General features: G+C 40.3%; 1 protein-coding gene across 1 annotated transcript; it reads right to left on the bottom strand.

Annotated features, from left to right (window-relative positions):
* Nucleotides 1-1,173: 1,173 nt before the first annotated feature.
* Nucleotides 1,174-17,020, bottom strand: CPOX (coproporphyrinogen oxidase). Its single transcript, XM_047794009.1, has 7 exons — nt 16,381-17,020; nt 13,922-14,065; nt 13,430-13,540; nt 12,669-12,810; nt 10,260-10,478; nt 6,712-6,816; nt 1,174-4,938 (listed from the first exon to the last, which is right to left on the bottom strand). Exons 1-7 carry the CDS (start codon nt 16,895-16,897, stop codon nt 4,851-4,853), a joined length of 1,326 nt encoding a protein of 441 aa, XP_047649965.1. The 5' UTR covers nt 16,898-17,020; the 3' UTR covers nt 1,174-4,850.
* Between the last annotated feature and the right edge of the window lie 2,672 nt (nt 17,021-19,692).

Here is a 19,692-nt window from a genome sequence, read left to right as displayed (position 1 = left end):
ATATATATATGCTTTTTGTTTTTTTTCAGCAAAAACTCCTCCTTGATCTCTTTGGTTCTGTTCCTTAGAGCTTTCTGAGTGGCTGCCATCTTGTGTTTAGTAAGGTCACTGAATAAAACAACTCTCAACTTTAAGGTTGTGCATTTTTCAGTTGACAAAATTGATAGGATTTAAAATGTTCTTTGAAGATATATGCCTAGTTATTTTTAATAATTAAACTACAACCTGAACTACAAGAAATTGATTAACTGGGTTGAAATTTTGCAGATTATACTCAAAGTTAGAAGGATGCCAAGCAGTAGGCATGGATTATTCTAAAAGCCTTGGGCAGCTCATCAAATCATAAAGTGGAAACAACTTTGACTGGACCTAAGCATAGATAAATCACTATGAAGACTTTTACTTAAAAATGCATTATTCGGAGTTTCCGTTATGGCACAGTGAAAAAGAATCTAATATCCATGACGATGCAGGTTTGACCCCTGGCCTTACTCAGTGGGACAGGGACCTTGCATTGCCATGAACTGTGGTGTAGGTCCCAAACTCGGCTCAGATCCCACGTTGCTGTGGCTGTGGTGTAGGTCGTCAGCTATAGCTCCAATTTCAACCCCTAATCTGGGAACTTCCATATGCCGTGAGTTGGCCCTAAAAAGCAAAAAAGAAAAAGAAAAGTAAAAATGCATTATTCACTTGCTGCTAAATAAGAGGCATTCAACTAGTACAACTTAATTGTGAACTTTAGTTTGATACCTTCCAAACCATCTCACAAACACACACTTCCATGACGGAGTCGATGTTGCAACTCTAAATGACCACAAAGCCAGTTTGCTTACCTAAGTGACTGAATTTGTGTCAACCCATTGAAACTATGGTGGACTATATTATGCCAAGTTTTATGGTCAAACATGTTTTGAAATGTGAACAGGAATTAATAGGTGAAGGATACCTTAACATACTGATGAGTTTAATTTCTAAAATCAAAATTAACTATACTGATTGGAAGGATGGGAATGCAGTTTAATTACCTTGCTCTGCTGGTATATGCTGGTATGTATTTGGCATAAAACCACCTGTAGAAACAAGTCTGTGAGGTTTCACACTGTACGACCTATGACTCAGTTTCAGGTTATAATGCAAAGGTATGTAGTCAAGCCATATTGTAAATGCCCAAGCTTCACTAACTTAAAAGCATTAATTTAGATTTATTATGAAATTGGAATTTACATGAGTGTTTCTTTGGAAAGAAAGACCAACTTTCTTTAAATGTGGGTATTTAAACACATAATACTTGTGGCAGGAATAATACAAACATCCTTGAAAACAATTTCTAAATGGGTTCTTCAAAAATGTATACTGGGAACTTGTCATCACAGACTAGGAATGACACAATTCTATAGAAAGGCAAACAATATTAAGCTCGATACTATATTATTGCAAAACAATATTGGAAGACAAAAGTTAACAGGTCATTCATAAGGTAGCAGACTTTATAAATAAGGAAAGACCTTCCTTAAATATTCTGAAATAAGTGCAGTGTACACTGAATGACTATATGAATAAAGACTGTGATGATAGTAATACTAAAGGTACAATGTACTAAAGGGAACGAAGAGATTTCAAGCAGAGAGAGCATCAGCCTGAGCAGAGGTGAGATGGAAGAGACTTAGGGAATGTCCTGAAAAATGCAGAGTGGTGACATTCAATTTGAGGCAGAAGTGCAGTGAAGGAATGTAGAAGATAAGGCTGAAAAGAGAGAGGTCTGGGGTCATATGGAGGATTGCTCTCAATGTCAGGTTGAGTTTAGAAACTTTTCTATAGAGGAGAGGATGCTTAGAAGATTTGAGGAAGTCAGTAATAATGGGATTCAGTAAAGCAATTCTGAAGGGCAAGAAAGGAAGTCAGAGTGAGCACAGGCAGGTAGGGTATTGCAGGCATTCAGGTGAGAGGGAATGTGGGACCCGAGTGGCAGAGGACAGAGGCAGGAAATATGAAACATTTCAAAGGTAGACTCAAGGGGATTCAATCAGGACAATGAAGGAGGGAATGCCGAATTTATTTTGTGATTTAGGTGTGAAAGGTTATGAGGTGGTTTTGAAGATGACCACTAATCCTTGACACTCCTTCCATTGAGAATTGGGGCCTAATTCCCTCCCCATTGAATTGGGAGCTGGTCTTAGTGACTCATTTGTAAGCAATGGAATGTGAAGGAAGTGACACTGCATACCCACTGCAACTAGATCAAAAGGCACCTGCCTCTGCCTTTTGGGCCAAACGTCTGTTCTAAGCCACCTATAGGCACTAGGGCTAGTCCAAGCTGAGCCTGGCCTTCAAGTTGTCCTAGCTGAGGCACAGAAGCATGAGTAAAACACCTGCAGATGATTCCAGCCTTGATGAATTGTAACAGCAAACAACTTGTGGAAGGATAAATCATAAAAAAAGAGATTATTTGGCAGTCTCATCTGATGCTCTTTAACATCCATAAGTTTTTATCTCATTACTCAGTTGAATAGGTGGGTAAGCAGAGTATAGTGATGGACACAAAGTAGTGGTTAGAAATTTGCTCTAAAGCATTTATATTCCTCCCTCCAAATTCCCATCCCTGATGACCAACATACATGTGCAGACAGCAGCAGTTGGATGTTCAAGGCATTTAGAAGTGTACCCTGGACCTCCAACAGACTTAGACATCAATACAAATTTGAAACAGAAATTAACTTTGAATAGTACAATGATTTTCAAATAGTGATAAAATTCTGGTTTTTTTCCCCCATAGTATCATCTCTAAGAAACATACATGATTACTGAAGAGCATGAAAAACTGATAGGCACAGAAATTTTCTGAAATTTTTCTTAGCCCAATGCCCAGACCCTAACAGCCCTAGACACAACTAAAAAGGCTGGCAGGATCTCTATGACAGGGACTTTTTACTGTAAAAGGCAAACTGAAGTTGATTTGAACATTTGTTGCTATATGCTTAATACTATGAGGTTTTTTTTTTTCATTTAATCAGCTTTGTTGAAATATAAATCATACACATAATAAAATTCCATGATTTTAAGTATCAAGCTCAATGACTTCCGATAAATGTATACCGTCTGGTAATCACTGCAACAATCAATACATAGAACACTTCTGTCGCCTCAAAATATTCTTTTTTTCCCTTTCACAAGCAATTCCCCAGCCCCTAGCAATCACCCCAGTTTTCTCTCATTATGAGTTTGGACTTGCTTGCTTTTTCATGCATGTAATATAACCATAAGTGAGTGCTTCTTTCATTTGGCATAATGAGTTTATGATATTCAGTCACATTGTTGCATTTATCTTTTCATTGCTGAGGAGTATTTTAACCTCTGGATATATTATAATTTGTTTATCTGTTCACCTGATGATGGGCATTTTTGGTGTTTCTAAATTTTGACTATTGAGAATAAAGCTATGAAAATTCAAGTACAAAACTTCTATTTTTCTTGGGTAAAATACCTAAGAATGAGGAGGGACCATGGCTTTAGTACTAAGAAATATTTATCATCCCTATATCAATTATCCTGCAAAAAAATGAAAAATAGAAACATTTCTTAGTGATATTTCATAATAAAATTTATGAGCGCATCTCGTAAGACAGCTGAAGAATTCATACATTTTCTAGCCCTAGAATCCCATACAATCATATATTCAACATATTCCAAAATAATGCTTAATAACAGGTAGGAAGATTTTCTATTCCTTACAAACTTCATTATAGTATGAATAAAATACATTCATATTACTACATGAACAAAGAAGTCTTATTAAGAACTTTGTTGTGATTTTCTCGAGAGCAAAAATAAGAGTTATAGAATCTCTATTAAAAAGGACAATTTCAATTAGTCCATCTCCAAAGAAATATATTTGTAAAATGCCTATGTGCTTCTCATACTCATGTCTGCTTTAATTAAAGAAGTAAACATTTCTCATTTCCCTAACGAGAAGCATTTCTAAATTCACATCCCCAGGATTGTTCTTAGTCTACACCTCCATATAGAAATGTCTGGAACAGAAATCTTTACAAATCAGAATCCAAGGTTATAAGCTTTCACATTCAAAGGTACAGAGAACCCCAACATCAACAAATTGTAGTTCCTAAACATTACAACTTAATGTCTCTTGTTTAAATAACAGTGATGTCACTTTAGAGTTAACAACTACAGGTAATCATTCCATTGTAACACAGAGATTAAGAACATTTCAAGTGTTTCTAAATATCTATCGTTATAAAGATGAATATTTTATAATATTACAATCTCTAGATAAAGGTATAAAAATTATGATCAATGACTGAAGAAAACTTCAGTAATGACAAAGTGAAGTTTTTACCTTCATCTCCAGTTGCATTCTAAAATTACTAGTAAGTCTCACTGAATTAAGGAAAATAAAATTTATTCCACAACAGATTTATGTGGCAGAAACTAAACCTTTAAAACATATATGAAACAAAAATAACATAAGACGTTTCCTATACAAACTGTAGTATTTAGATCCCCTTGACCAATTCTTGTACACTCTATGTCATTGTTTGTAAACTAGTCATATAAAATGATTCCAAAGGTATAAATGAGTTTTTTATATCAACCAATTCATTGTGACAGCTGTCATCTCACCAACCCATCACCAACAGCAACCAAGAGAACCTTGTGATGCTTAAATTACATTTCACCACCTGTCAAAGAGGCAGACTCCAGGGTGGAGAAGACCGGCGCTCTAAGACACAGGAAACTACTACGTGCCACACAGTGGTGGTGGTGGTGCCTGTCAGTGGAGTGGGAGTACACACTGTGTGTCCCCAAACCCCAGGAAGGCTGCTCTGCCTGCATCAATGCACCCAGTCCCTCGGATGGCGCAGAACTTCCAGAATTTCAGCTTCTTTGGAGTTCTCTGAGGGTGAATGCATGTACTCCCATCTATGCGGATCCAAAAGAAAAGCAAATATGTAACAGCATTTTAAAAAATAGCACACATACCTCTTTATCTAAAATAAATGAAAAATTCTAGAGGAGTAAAAAAAAAAAAATCTTTTAAAAAATATTTGCTGCTAAAGAAATCAAGTTTCTTAATAATTCCTGGGCATACTTTGGCTAACATTCATATTCCAGAGCTAAAATATACTTTCACTATAAACCAGGGTTTTATGAAGTATAGAACTTCAGATGATCCATGGCAAACTTTTTTTAGCTTAATAACTCATGTACTTATTTGAATGTGTTACTTTCTATTTGTGACAACAATACTGGTTTGTCTTTAATTCTCTTGGAAAAATAAGATAATAAATACTATCAGTATAAATATATAAAATTTAATTAATGCCTCAGATTACATACAAACATACAAGTATGGTCAAAATGGTCAAGATGTAGGATGAAATCTGGCAAATGATGGTTTAGACTGGGGGTTGGCAAACTTTTCCTGTAAAGAGCCACATAATAAATATTTTGGGCTTTGGGGGCCACATACATATTGAATAGTCCTTTTATATAGTTCTTTTTTATTTTCAATAATCCTTTAAAAATGTAAATTTCATTCTTAGCTCAAGGGCTATGCATAAACACATCACAAGTGGACCTAGATTTGTCCAGACGCTTTAAGTTTGCAGATCCCTGGTGCAGACTTTAAGAAGTTAAGAATGACCTGTTGTGTTAATGTTATTCAATTCAGCAAGGGACTGACTTTTAACCCACCCACATCTGAAGCTTGGAATGCGCATTACAATTAGAGGCCAGCTGTGATCAGGTAGACTACCTGAGGCCTTAAAAACTCATTTCTACTTTTTAATCACATTTTGCCTCTAGGGCAGTGGGAACTTCTAACAGTGATGTGCCTGAGCTTCCAAGGACATGAGATTCCAAGAATACTAGTTAAACGAGGGCAGAGCCAATGCTATTCTAAATATGTTGGGTATTGATCTCCCAAGGCTTGATCTGGACAGCAGAATGCAGCAAGGCAGAGACCTTCAGTCCAGCCAGTAGTCAGTCCTCATTTGGACACAAATGCATGGAGAAAAGAAGACTCTAGCTCTTCTAAAACCGACAGTAATATGCTTTTTTCTGATCTTTTCTATTTTACTCTGGACGCACACCATTCTCACTTTCTCATAGCCAAAAAAAGCCAACTCTAGGTCTTTATTAACCTAACAGCACCGACATAAATACACTTTAAAACTCCCCAGAGATTCCACTAACCTTTACAGAAGGTCACCAAAGCAGCACGCAAAGTGTGTGCAAAGAGAAAGCCAAGAATCTGAATTGATCCCTCATACTTTCACATAAGCTTAATGCTTCAGAGTAGAGAACAAGACATTTCCCCATACGTGCAATCATTTTGAATAAAATTAAGTTTATAAAAAACTGAGATGTTCATATAAATCTGCTTTGCCCATAGCTCTTCCGAGAAAATTACCAAATAGGGAAGGTCAATCTGACACCCTAGACACCACCATACACCCTACCCTTCTCACTCCCTCTACCCCTTCCTTGCTCTGACACATAAACCCTATCATTTATCCTGCCACCACTTAAAAAAGCCAATTTGATTTTCCTTAACTGTGTGCCTATTATTTTCTTATAAAGGCAGCAAAGTCAAAATTAATGAGAAATTTGTAGTGTCAATGTTCACGTTTGTGGGGGTTTAGAGGACTGGGGGTGGGGTGAGGAATAATTATTAGGATGAGTTTGTCTTACCGGGCAGTTAAAGGTAAAGACATCAAGATGCTTTCAATTCTGGATCCTGGAGTGAAGAGGCCAAACTTTGTACCTCGATCATACAGCAGGTTAAATTCTACATACCTGACATAAAGACATCAAATAACATTAAGGGCTGGCTGAGTAAACTCTTTCCAAGCTTAGTCCATAACAAATATTTAAAGGGGCAGGGAGCATCTTCCCACCACCCACCCCCAATCAGCTGGAGTTGGTACAGGGACACTCTAGTCAGCTGAGTTTTCTCCATCTGGACAGGAATAAATAAAAGGGCATTATATCCAACAGACAATAGGATATAGATTCGGCCTCTACATAGAGCAGTTACGAAACAACAAGGTTATGTTTTCCAATAAATAAACTGAATGAACACAAAGCTTAGAACCTGAAGACACAAAAACACTTAAGAAAAGGACAGAAAAGCTCTTTCTGGCCCTCCCCTACAGTCTGAGATGCTTCAGAGCCAGAGACTTCATTTCACTGCTAATAACTCACATGTACTAAGACAGTGTAAAACTCCTGGAATGAAAAGCCAAGTACAGATAATAGAAATCTATTAATAATTACCAATACGGTCTAGATATTTCCTTCTCTTAAAATAGTTAACAGCATTAATAAGCAATCATATAATTCAGTCTTCCTGCAGATCAATAGCAAATGTCATAATAAAAGGTAGCAGTGATTGAGTTGCAGTGCTCAGTTTTATTTTCTTAGAAAAATATCTTTAATATCAACTAAAACCTAGTTAAGGATGTTAGCTTTGCATTAATTGCCAGAGTCATATTTAAACTCTGTCTAGCTTAAACACCTGCCATTGCCTTTAACAATATGAGATCCTTTGCAAAAGGGTCTCTTCTCAGGAGTTCCTGTCGTGGAACAGCAGAAACAAATCCGACTAGAAATCATGAGGTTTCAGGTTCGATCCCTGGCCTCGCTCAGTGGGTTAAGGATCCAGCATTGCTGTGAGCTGTGGTATAGGTCAAAGACACGGCTCAGATCTGGCATTGCTGTAGCTGTGGTGTAGGCTGGTAGCAACAGCTCCGATTAGACTCCTAGCCTGGGAACCTCCATATGCCACGGGTGAGGCCCTAAAAAGACAGAAAGAAAAAAAAAAAAGATGGCTCTGATTCTCTATATGTACCGATGTATTTTTCGAAGCCCCCTGTAAGGAGCTCAAAGGTGAGCTTCTGCAAGATCCCTGTGCTGCTTTCCTGTTTTGAGCGAACAATGCTCCTCTCTTTCCGTTAGCCTTTGACTCCCACCAGGTTTTGCTTAGATCTGATCTTCCTGATCCTTTCCATATATCTATCCCCCTGAGCACCTGTAAACTATGAACCTTAACCATTCCCTTCAATTTAACTGATATCTAAGTTGTGTCCTGTTTTACTTTCCCAAAATGCAACCAAACAAGTTAAAGATCTTTAGTTTCTGTCCTCCTATGAAAAAGAAGACTAGAGGTTCAAGGTCTGGTGAGAGAAGAGTAGTAACTGAGGTCAGGAGACTGAGATTGCCAAGGAAGAGGCTGTAAAGTCAAAATGGAAGCAGCCTGACCACTGCAGGGGAAAGTCATGTTAGGGCAGGAGGAAGTGGGGAAGAGTAATACAGATATTAGGTTATGAGTGCCGTGTTAAGAAAGTGAAGACAGCCGATAACCACAGCAAAGAGCTGGGGTTATCTCAAGCCCCAGAGCTGACTGCTGTGTTAAGGCCCAGAGATAAAAGTGGCAGAAGGAACCTCCCTTTGAAAGTACAGTCGCCCACCGCACCACAGAAAATTGACCTAACACCCCACACTTCTGCCTAATTCAAAACTCATGAACATGCATTGATACACACAAATGGAACTTTCAAAATATGTTGTCAATTAATAATAAAAACAAAACAAAACATTACCCCCAGTCTAAGGCGTTTTAAAGGCTTTACCTCATTAGTATTCACATAACCGGCCGGCTTTGCATATGAAACCTTATGCAAAATTATAATGTGGCTTTGCAAAACTTATACAAAACACAGAACACTGCACTTTCCACAGAGTTTTAAATTATCCTCTTAGGACAGTCTTCCCCACTCAGCTGTGAGCTTCTTTCCCCAGCACAGGGCCAAGTCATAGGAGGCACATGATAAATGTCAAGTGAAAGAAAGGAGTTCTAAAGGATATTTGAGAAATCAAGGGATGGAAAAAAAAAAGTCCTAAAACAAATGCATTAAGAAAATTCTAACGGAAACTTGATTCTCATTTTTCCCAAGTTTATAAACAGGGAGCAATCAAGCATAGGCAGTTCTAAGAAAAGATAAACAGCAAACATTTATCTTTAGATTTGGAACATCATCTAAGTTGACCTTTTTAGAGCATTAGCTTCATATGCCTGAGACAGAATTAATATAAATGAGGAAATCCATTGTATAGCCATGGACCTACTAGTAGGGCACAAGCAATTAAAATGAAAATGAGATTTACAAGGAGATCCTCCTGAGTAGCATTGAGAACTATGTCTAGATACTCATTGCAACAGAACAAAGGGTGGGGGGAAAAAAATGTATACATGTAAGGATAACTTGATCCCCTTGCTGTACAGTGGGAAAAAATAAATAAATTAATAAAAAGCTTAAAAAAATAAAATAAAAATTATTTGCAAGGCTGAAAAAAAAATGAAAATGAGCAACTGATGTGAGCTGGAAGAGTAAGTAACTGGAGCTGATTCACAATCACGCCCTAGCTGAAAATGATCTCACCCTGGTGACCCAACCGAGCTCACCAAGGGCTGTGCACACAGCAAGGTGGCTAAGGTAAGCACCATGGTCAGACACATGAACTACTTAACTTCCTTCATGTCTAAGGGAATCTGTAAGTTCTGAAGTCCTGACCTGGTTCCACATCTGGGATCTTCTATTTATTTACCAGCTCTGTAAACTCAGGCAAGGGACTGACTTTGCTGAAACCAAGTTCATTCATCTGTAAGAGGATGATAATTACACCAATCTCACAGGTTTGTGATGAGCATTCATTGCAAACTGCCTAACACATTGGCCAGCACATATTAATAATTCCATAGTTAGTAAATATTATCAAGTGTAAACAATTTCTAAAATTATTTTCATTATAACAACTCCCATGAAAACCTAAAGATAAATGAAAAAAGGTGTGACTCCAAATTTACAAAGCAGCAAAAACATGACATGATAACCCTATCTCGGCCTAAAGGCCAAAAGGCATTTTTAGAAGACAAACTACAAGAAATCAGCTGAATTAAATTCAGCAAGTACTTAGTACATGCTTAATATAAGTAACTACGGTATAGACAAACTTTGCTCTTTTTATAATACTATTTTACACAATGTTTTTATTTCATTTAACATTCATCTAGCTATGAAAAGAAATTAGGGTATTAACACAACTCTGACAAAGTATCTGTATAAGACAACACAGCACCTCTATTATTATATTATAACCATTATTATTATGGCTGCTCCACATTCTCCGTACTTCCTGAATTATGCAATGAGACAGTTCATTCTCCATTGCTAACTCACCGTCCTCTCCGGAGCTGCTGCCACAACTTCTCCTGGGGGGTGAAGGAGTCATTACAGTGCTTTTTCACAAGGGGAATATAAGAAGGAATGATGGCCTGGGTACAGCTCTGCACAAATCGGAATACCTCCTCCTTGGATGGAGAGTCAAGGTCATCAAAAAAGATACCACCAATGCCTCTCCGCTCCCCACGGTGGGCTATAAAAAAGTAATCATCGCACCTGGAAAACAGAGCAAGGCCAAAAGCAGAAGAAAAAAAAAAAAAAGACATGAAAATCAATGTGAGCATTTTAGCTTAGAGCACTATCCTTAACCAATGCCAGCATAGCGCCCTTACTTTTTGTCCAACTCTGAAAATGTAATTAGGGCTTTAGACAGATTTCCTGCAACTATCATCAACCACAGAAAATGTTCATACTTTTATCTGTAAAGCAAGTAAGCAATTTAACATGTCTATCTAAAGAAGTAGCACTCTAAGATCTTTACTGAAAAGAAAAAGAGCCCACTACAAATACTGTATTTCTTAATGATGCTGTTGCCCTCAGAAGCACTGCTGCTTTTGCAAGAGGCAGGAATCCTCTACCACAATGACCAAAACCAGGCCCATGACTGGGTGCCAACCCCTAAGCTCGCTGAATCAGTTCTTATTCACCAAAGGAAGGTTCACAGTAAATTATCCCTAAAGTCTCTTGCAGCAATAGATTTGATGGCTCAGTAATGCATGATTCAGAGAAGGGCTGGTGGAAGGAAATGTTCAGAGAATAAGAGTCTTCAGAACATTAAAGGTTGCCCTTGTGAGCCAGCACACTATCAACCTGTGCTTGAGTCTCCCCCTGTCTGTGCCCAATAGAGCAGGTTTCCTAAGTCACTTTCTAATTGTTAACTTTGTAGAACAGTTTACATTGTGGAAATAGTTCTTTTCATGATCTCTATAAATGAGGGTCTGTAAATAGAAAAATCATACAAACAAAAGCTAAAAGTTACTGAAACTGCTGTGTTAAAAATAGCCTTGGAGTTCCTGTTGAGGCTCAGTGGGTGAAGAACCTGACTAGTATCCATGAGGTCTTGGGTTCAATCCCTGGCCTCACTCAGTGAGGGGATCTGGCATTGCTGTGAGGTGCTGTGTAGACCGGCAGCTGCAGTTCTGATTCAACCTCTAGCCCGGGTACTTCCATATGCCGTAGGTTCGGCCCTAAAAAAGCAAAAAAAAAAAAAAAGGCATTGATAGCTTAAAGTTTTTTTTAAATGGGGGGGCGGGGTGGGGGGAGCAGATACAAATCCCTAGAACCAATGTACTGGTATAATTCACTTTATTCACCTTGATTATGACTTCATGGCTTTTCTTCACAGGTACATTTTATTGACAGAGTTAAATTATGTCGTGAGCAAGGCTGTAAAACCAGCTTTAACTAATTTATATTATTTAATCCCTTCATGAGATTATGAAATTATGAGATTTACTAAATACTCAAACTAAACACTTTTTAGCTGTCCTGCATCCTAAATATTTTATTAATATTATTTAGATAAAGTCCTTCAGTAACAGCAATAAAAGAAAACAAAAAAAAAAGAGAAAGTCTACCCCACAAATCCTCCTCCTGAAAGGAACTCATTTGTAAGAGGAAAACAACCCTTCTTACATCTCTATGTCCATGGCTGTGCAGTTTTCAGGGATAATATCAAATCAAAAGGAGATTACCTACTGTCTTATCTTTTTGGAGGATTTAAAAGCTAAACTCTCTATTCTTCATAAATGACATCAAGATTCCAAAAATATTTGCTCTAGAAGCAAAGCCAAAACAAACAAAAAACCCAAACCATTTCTGTTTCTCTTTTTTCTAGAATGCCAAGTAGCTCCAAGCAGTGTTGAATACTTTATTCTTACTACAACCTCTGTACAGACTTCATTTCACATCTACCAAATATCTTCGTCTCCTCACAACTCTTTTCTTAATCATTAGTTTCTTTCACAAGAAACTTTCACAAAGTTTGCCACCCTACTTTTCTCCTTATCCAAAATCCCAGTGTATTTGCATCTCTCCTAATTGTTCTCCATCCCTTCCTATGCCCTAAAACTTTCTCATGGCAACAATCAAGATTATAATCCTCATGTGGGATGAGAATTTAATATCCCCTCTAGTATTAAAAGTCTCTGATTCTCAGACATACATCACCTCCAAGTTTATCATCTGTGATCAAAAAAGAGGCTGCTATCCAATTTTTATCATAGATATTCAAATATTCCTAAGAAAGTGACTTATTAAACTACTTAAGACTGATATCTATCTCACTTCTCGTGGGCAAAGAATAGTTCAACCTTCCTAAGTTGAAAAAGATACATAGTAGTGCCTTTAGGACCTACAGAAGGAATGGAAAACACTTTAGAGGTCAAGTTCAATACCTTTACTTACCATTTTTTATATTTGGGGTAGAGATCTGGACCATGCTGGTCACAAGCCTCCTTTAGAGTCCTATGAAAATGGACTGCATCCTCTTGGTTCAAGTATGTTGGGGTAAGATCACATCCACCACCAAACCACCACTGCTTGTTACCTACCAAATCAAGACATGTGATTCTGATGTAAACTTTGAGATGTAGCACATTATTCAAAAGGAAAAGTTAAATACACTGTTTTAAATGCCATCACCTGCAGAGACACCAACAGGAGTGGCATCCACTGCCCAGGGGCTCTGTCAGGGTAACAGCTGGCCCAGCCAATGGAAAACTCAGGGTGGACCTAGACCAACATAACCAACCATGATCATCTTAAGCCCACTGATAATGCACTGGTGACTGGCAAAGCAACACATTTGGAAGATATTTTCCAAAAGCAAGTTCTCAGTGTCAGCTTAACCTTGCACATGAGGCTTTCCTTTGGATGTCATGAATTTGTATTTTCAAAGAACCCCATGTACACTTTATGTTTGGGTTCATCCAATCATTCCTTGTGTGTTGGAGGAAATATGGGGACATCAGACTCCAGCCAATACCACTTTCACTTTTCACATCTAATGCATAATCCATTGCACCTGCCAAGGAATAAGACTTCACATGCCTTCTGAAAAACGTGGTTCAGACTGTATTTATTGTGATTTGGATGTTAGGCCCCCAATCTGTTTTAAAATACATATTTTGCTCAAGAATACTTTCTACGGCTCCAGAGACCCTTACCATCGGCTTCTTCAATTTCAAAGTATCTGTAGTTGAAATGGATAGTAGGAGCATGAGGATTCTTGGGGTGGATAACAGAGCTCACACCCATAGCAGAAAATGGTAGTTTACCTGGAAAGTAAAACACATAGTGAGCTGCACTCCATCACCTGACTTGACACAAATTAACTCCAATATGGTTTCTGAATCAAATTTCAAAGACTGTTGTTTGTTTTGTTTTTTGTGGCATGCAGAAGTTCCAGGGCCAGGGACCGAATCCTGGGCCACAAGAGTGACAATGCCAGATCTTTAACCTACTAGACTACTAAGGAATTGCAAGCCTACTTTTTAATTTGTCTCAAAATATAATTCTTAAAAAGTAATTGTGAACATGTTCATCTGGCATAGGCACCCAAATGTAATTTTACAGAAGCAATATTTATTTTATCAATAGAACTTATGGGGAGAAGAGTTTTGCAGGGCTATTAAAGGCTGTGAGATTGTCTGATTTACCATCTTTTGTCTTCAGCATTTTTCCTCTGCTTCTCATTTGTTTTGCTGCTTCCTCAGAAAGATTTCCATGAACGACAGAAATGCTCACCCCAGCCTTTTCAAAAACATGCCCGTCTTGAAGTACACAGCTGATGCCACCACCTCCTGTTTATAGCAATGTAAAATGAGGAGAGAATGTAAGGATACATGAAAAATTAAAAACAACTGTTACATGAAGGTGGGATTAGGAGTTATTTCCCCCCTCTATTTTCCAAATCTTCCACAATACCAGTATATTTATAATTTTTAAATACAATAAAATTAGATAACCAGCTTAGCTCTGACAGTTGCTACTGACAGTGGGTGAATATTTTAACACCCTACTGCACCATTTTGTCTACATCCTTATGTCATCATCTAAAATCAATCACTGGAAAAGTTTACCTTCAAATAACACTGTCCAGAATGGCATTGACTGGATAAGAGAAAAAGTTAAGATTAAAAACAGGAATGAGGAGTTCCCGTCGTGGCTCAGTGGTTAATGAATCCAACTAGGAACCATGAGGTTTCAGTTCAATCCCTGGCCTTGCTCAGTGGGTTAAGGATCCGGCGTTGCCATGAGCTGTGGTGTTGGTCACAGATACTGTTCGGATCTGGTGTTGCTGTGGCTCTGGCGTAGGTCGGTGGCAACAGCTCCGATTAAACCCCTTGCCTGGGAACCTCCATATGCCATATGTGTGGCCCTAAAAAAAAAAAGTCAAATAAATAAATAAATAAAATAAAAACAGGAATGAGAATATCTGAAGGGAGTTCCGTTTTTACCAAATTTAGGAGCACCATATTGTTTCAAATGTTTTTTTTTTTTTTTCTCAGTGTGCTCTTTTGCCTTTTAATTTTGTTTACAGGTAATTAAAAAACAGTAAATATTTGAATGCTTAAGGGGTTCAGAAGCTTAAACTGAGTGAGACACACATTAACATTTAAGTATCTGAGCTTTAGATGATGGTTTGTTTTTTAAGACATGAGAGTTAGCACAAGAGCAGTTGTTTTATGAAACTTCATGTCTGGCTTATTTTATTTCTAAGAATTTTTAGAGCTGGATGGGACATAAGATGATCCAGTACAACACCTGTATATTTCAAATGAGAAAACTGAGGCACCAAAAAGCAAAACACCTCCAAAAACACACAGCTAGCAAGTGGCCCAAACTATTGTTTCAATGCATTCTAAGTGTCAAACAATTTTCAGTACTTCACCTATATTCATCTTATTTTATTCCTAGAATACGTTTATGAATTATTCATAATCTCATTTCATACATGAGGAAACAGGCACAAAAAAAGTAACTGCTGAAGGTCACACAGCTAGTCTAGTATTTACGGTTGTGAATTGGTTTAACAGTCTTAAAAATATTACAAAATGGAAAACCCATTGAAAACCAGATTTAATTTCATTTAAAAGAAATGTTTGGGGAGTTCCCATTGTGGCTCAGCATTAACAAACCCAACTAGTATCCATGAAGATGCGGGTTCAATCTCTGGCCTTGCTCAGTGGGTTAAGGATCCGGCATTGCCATGAGCTGTGGGGTAGGTTGAAGACTCGGGTCAGATTCCACATTGCTGCAGCTGTGGTGTAAACCAGCAGCGGCAGCTCCGATTCAACCTCTAGCCTGGGAACCTCCATATGCCACAGGTGCAGCCCTAAAAAGCAAAAAAAAATAAAATAATAAAATAAGTGTGGCATATCACAGCCCAAAATCAGCTAATGAGAAGTTGTTGTTAGTATTCCCAGGTAAGAAGAATCAGAAATCCTTTAAATTTATGACCAAGATGTAGGGTTCCACTGCATAGGCAATAACATGGTCATGAATATAGGACTCTGTAAAAACTTGGTTTTAATACTGAAGTATTTTGCCAGTGGAGGTAAAGATTTTCCTGGCAGGAAATCTGATGGCGCATCTGGCAGAACTACTGACAAGCTAAATCAAATACTTCTTGCACAACCTGGGGAAAGGACACAAGGACACAGTAACTCCCTCAGCTGGAGGAGACCAGAGACCGGCTTACACTTAGTAAAGAGGAGCTAGCTTTTTTTTTTTTTTCCTAGCTCCAAAGGAGACAGGGTAAACGCACCCAGAGAAGCAGATGAAATGTGAAAAAAATCTATGCTCAATTACAACCTAGGACATCCAAGTTTGTTGGCTAAAAGCGACCTACTGATTTCTGCGGAAAATGCCATTATAAAATTGAGAAGATTTAAAAAATGTCCAGTACTAGAGTGACAGCCGATCTAGATCCACAAATCCAAGCTGAGGGCTGATAACCCTGTCAGTGTCAGTCTTTTTAACTGTGTCCCTTTTAACCCAGCAAAGGCTGTTACAGGTACCCTTTCCTTACTTCCATCCCCTATTCTGAATCATTTACTACCAGCCCGACCTCTTTTCCCTATCTCCACCTCCCTCTAGGGGCCGACCTCCTCACCTTCTTTCCTCTCCCACCGATCCACAGAGAAGCGGGCACCCCCATCCACCTGTGCCAACGCCTGGCACACCTGGGCCTGGGTCTCCAGTATCAACAGCTCCATCTTGGTTTTCATGTCCTCCGGCCTAGTCCGCAGCTCGCTCAGGTCAGTCACAGGCGGGGCCATGAAGCAGCTGCAGCGGCGGGCGAGTTCGTCGTCGTCTTCCTCCGGCTTCCCGGGCAAGGTGCTTGGCGTCCCCGAGCTCTTGCGCACCATCTCCGCACGCTCCACCTGCCCGAAGGCGGCAGCGGCCAGACCTGCCAGCCCCGCTAGCCCCGCCGCCACCCCGGTCCTCAGCCGGGGGCTGCCTCCCGTCGAGGGGCCGTGCCCCAGCCCGCGGCTCTGCTGGGGGCAAGTGGTGCCAGGCGGCCGGCAGAGGCGTCCCACAGCATAGCGCCGGGACCAAGCGCTTAGCTCTCCGCAGCCGGCACGCGCCGCACGCCAGCAGGGGCCCGCGCTCAGCCCGCCCAAGTGCATAGCCCCGCTCCCGCGCTGTCACCCCAGACAGTGCCCGCCTCCCAGAGAGCGGCCCTTGTGCTCCCTGGGGTCCTAAAGAGCGAGCAGCGCCGGGTGAGGGAACTTTTGCGGGAGAAGAGCTACTACCGGGTCGGCTCGCCAGCGGCAGGAGGGAGGCGGGGGATGCCGGGAGCTGTAGTTCTGTCTCCTATCGCCGCCTGCAGGGGCGCACCCGGGAGATAAAAGAATCCACCGTCGCCAGAAGGGCGGGTCCCACGGGAAGAGAACCGGGTTGGGGTGGTAGGAGAGGGCCGTGGAAGCGCTGGAAGAGATAAAAGAAGCCTTCTTGTCACGTACAACCTCTGGTCTGTGGTTCAGCCAGCCACAGGGAGAAGGCAAAGTAGGGCTGGACGGACTGAGGACTAACCTGGGCCGAAATATGCCCAGAGACTCCTGCCCTGACTTAAAACTTTTAAACAGCATTGCAAATTCTGGTTCTTTTTATGTATAGAAGGTCCCGGATCCAGTTCTCTAAATCTTCTAAAATTTGTAGGATTGGTGGGGGCGGAGCCTGGGAAACTCCTAACCTATGGGCTAGTTTTTCAAAGGAGTCAGAAAAAGCTAATGAAAATGGTCCTAAGAAAATCCTAGGAAAAGATTTTCTGCGATCAACACCATAGCACATTTCTATCATTAAAATCTTCCCAGGCCTTGCTCCTACAGTGTACAATTGATTGTTCTAGCAATAGGAAAAGCAAAGTGTTTTTCTAAACCAGCATAAAACTCATGACCTGTTGTATTTGGGTGATCGAGGAATAAGAAACTTTAAAATATTTACCATCCTGCAGTTGTAGGGTGCTGCCAAATATATGTCACGTTTAATACTTCCAATAACTCCTGTAAACTAGGCAGGACACACTCCTTCTCCTTATTCCCAAAACACATGAGTTCAGGCGCGCGCACGCACGCACGCGCACACGCGCACACACACACACACGCACACATGCTTTTAAAGAAATGAGAAACGAAGCTAACATAGATTTCATAGTTGTTGTTGTTTTTTTTCCCCTGTAACCGTACCACAGTTCCATGTTGTCTGCATATGAGTGTAAGAACAATTGTCATGGGCTCCTTTGTCCCTTAAATCTCCAGGATGATTTTCATTTCAAGCAGCAGATAATTATTTAAGCCACCAGTGGTAGTTTCTACAAGCTTTTTCTTAGTGGCTAGATGTAATTATGGAACTTCCATGGCTACATGTCTGACCAGTTGTTTAGGGCAGTGTATTTTATCCAATTACAGCAGCATCTGGCAGCTCTCACATGGGAGCAGAGTGTTAGCTGGGTGGGCAAACCTAACTCTCTAGAGATTCAGTAAATGGTAAAAGCTTAGATTAAGAAGTGATTAAACTACTTTGGAGGATGCTTTAGCTGTGAGACTGTGTTGGCAAAGGAAATATAAAAATTGCCATTCTAGAATGTGGCCACTGCAAGGAATGTGGGGACTGAGTGAGCACTAAGAGGGAACCAAACCCAGCCCAGAAGCCTGGCAGTTCCTTTGGCAGGGGAGACACCAGAACTGAGCAACCTGGAGAAGGTTCAGCCTTCAACAAAGTGAGGGAGGGTCTGGGAGTTCTTTGGGAGAGGAATAAAGAAACATTAAGTAGGGGAAGAAAAAGGAGTTCCCTTTGTGACTCAAGGGGCTGAGAACCTGATATAGTGTCTGTGAGGATGTGAGTTGGATCCCTGGCCTCCCTCGGTAGTTAAGTATCCGTCATTGCCACAAGCAACATAGGCTATAGATGTGGCTCAGATCTCTTGTTACTGTGGCTGTGGCATAGGCCGGCAGCTGTAGCTGTGATTTGACCCCTGGTCTAGGAACTTCCATATGCTGCAGAGGCGGCTGAAGAAAGAGAAAAGGAAGGAAGGAAGAAGGAAGGGAGGGAAGGAGAGGAAGAAAGAAAGAATGTTAGTTGAGCATCAACCCTTCTTGACTAATCTAGACCATTGAAAAGAAAACCTGGAGTTCCCACCATCATGGCTCAGCAGTTACCGAACCCTACTAGCATCCATGAGATTGCGGGTTCAGTCCTCGGCCTCGCTCGGTGAGTTAAGGATCCGGCATTGCCCTGAGCTGTGGCGTAGGTCGCAGACACGGCTGGGATCTGGCGTTGTGTGGTTGTGGTATAGGCTGGTGGCTACAGCTCAGATTTGATCCCTGGCCTGGGAACCTCCATATGTCATGAGTGTGGCCCTAAAAAGATGAAAGAAAGAAAGAAAGAAAGAAAGAAAGAAAGAAAGAAAGAAAGAAAGAAAGAAAGAAAGAAAGAAAGAAAGAAAGAGAAGGAAGGAAGAAGAAAGAGAGAGAAAAGAAAACCTCAAGGTATAAGAGAGCAGATGAAGGGCAGGTGATGTTTGTGTTCATAGAAGAGAGATACACAGGGCAGCTGGGGGCCTCAACTCCAGCAGGGATACCCTCGATGCATCCTGGGTCCAAGGCCTGTGCACCTGCCCACAATCACTTGGTCACTCCTAATTCTATTCCTGCCAACCTTTCTCTACCTTGCCAACCTCGTGTGCCTTTCCCCTGAGTTTGCCCCTACCTAAACACTTGTCCCACAGACAACATGTCTGTCTGCCCCCCTATACCTTGAGCTTCATGAGATCAGGGTCTTTGTATCCCCAGCACCTACCACAGTGCCTGGCATGTGGTTGGCTCTGAATGTATATAGAATGACGGAACAGAGAGTAGTCTGAGCAAAAGAAACTGTCAGATGCTCAGAAGGAATCAAGAAGAGTGTTGTGAGACAGTGAGAT

The sequence above is a fragment of the Phacochoerus africanus genome, chromosome 1 (genome assembly GCF_016906955.1).
Source record: "Phacochoerus africanus isolate WHEZ1 chromosome 1, ROS_Pafr_v1, whole genome shotgun sequence".
Taxonomy (NCBI): domain Eukaryota; kingdom Metazoa; phylum Chordata; class Mammalia; order Artiodactyla; family Suidae; genus Phacochoerus; species Phacochoerus africanus.
The sequence above is the reverse complement of the archived record's forward strand: the minus strand, read 5'-3'. Positions and strand labels throughout refer to the sequence as shown.

Bases quoted from the DNA above. Each gene is read 5' to 3' on its own strand.
- CPOX (XM_047794009.1), bottom strand. From the start codon at position 16,897: ATGCACTTGGGCGGGCTGAGCGCGGGCCCCTGCTGGCGTGCGGCGCGT. The intron at 13,541-13,921 runs GTAAATCAGACA...TTTACTTTCCAG, and splicing joins AATGCTGAAGACAAAAGATG to GTAAACTACCATTTTCTGCT. The intron at 12,811-13,429 runs GTAAGGGTCTCT...TTGATTTGGTAG, and splicing joins TGAAATTGAAGAAGCCGATG to GTAACAAGCAGTGGTGGTTT.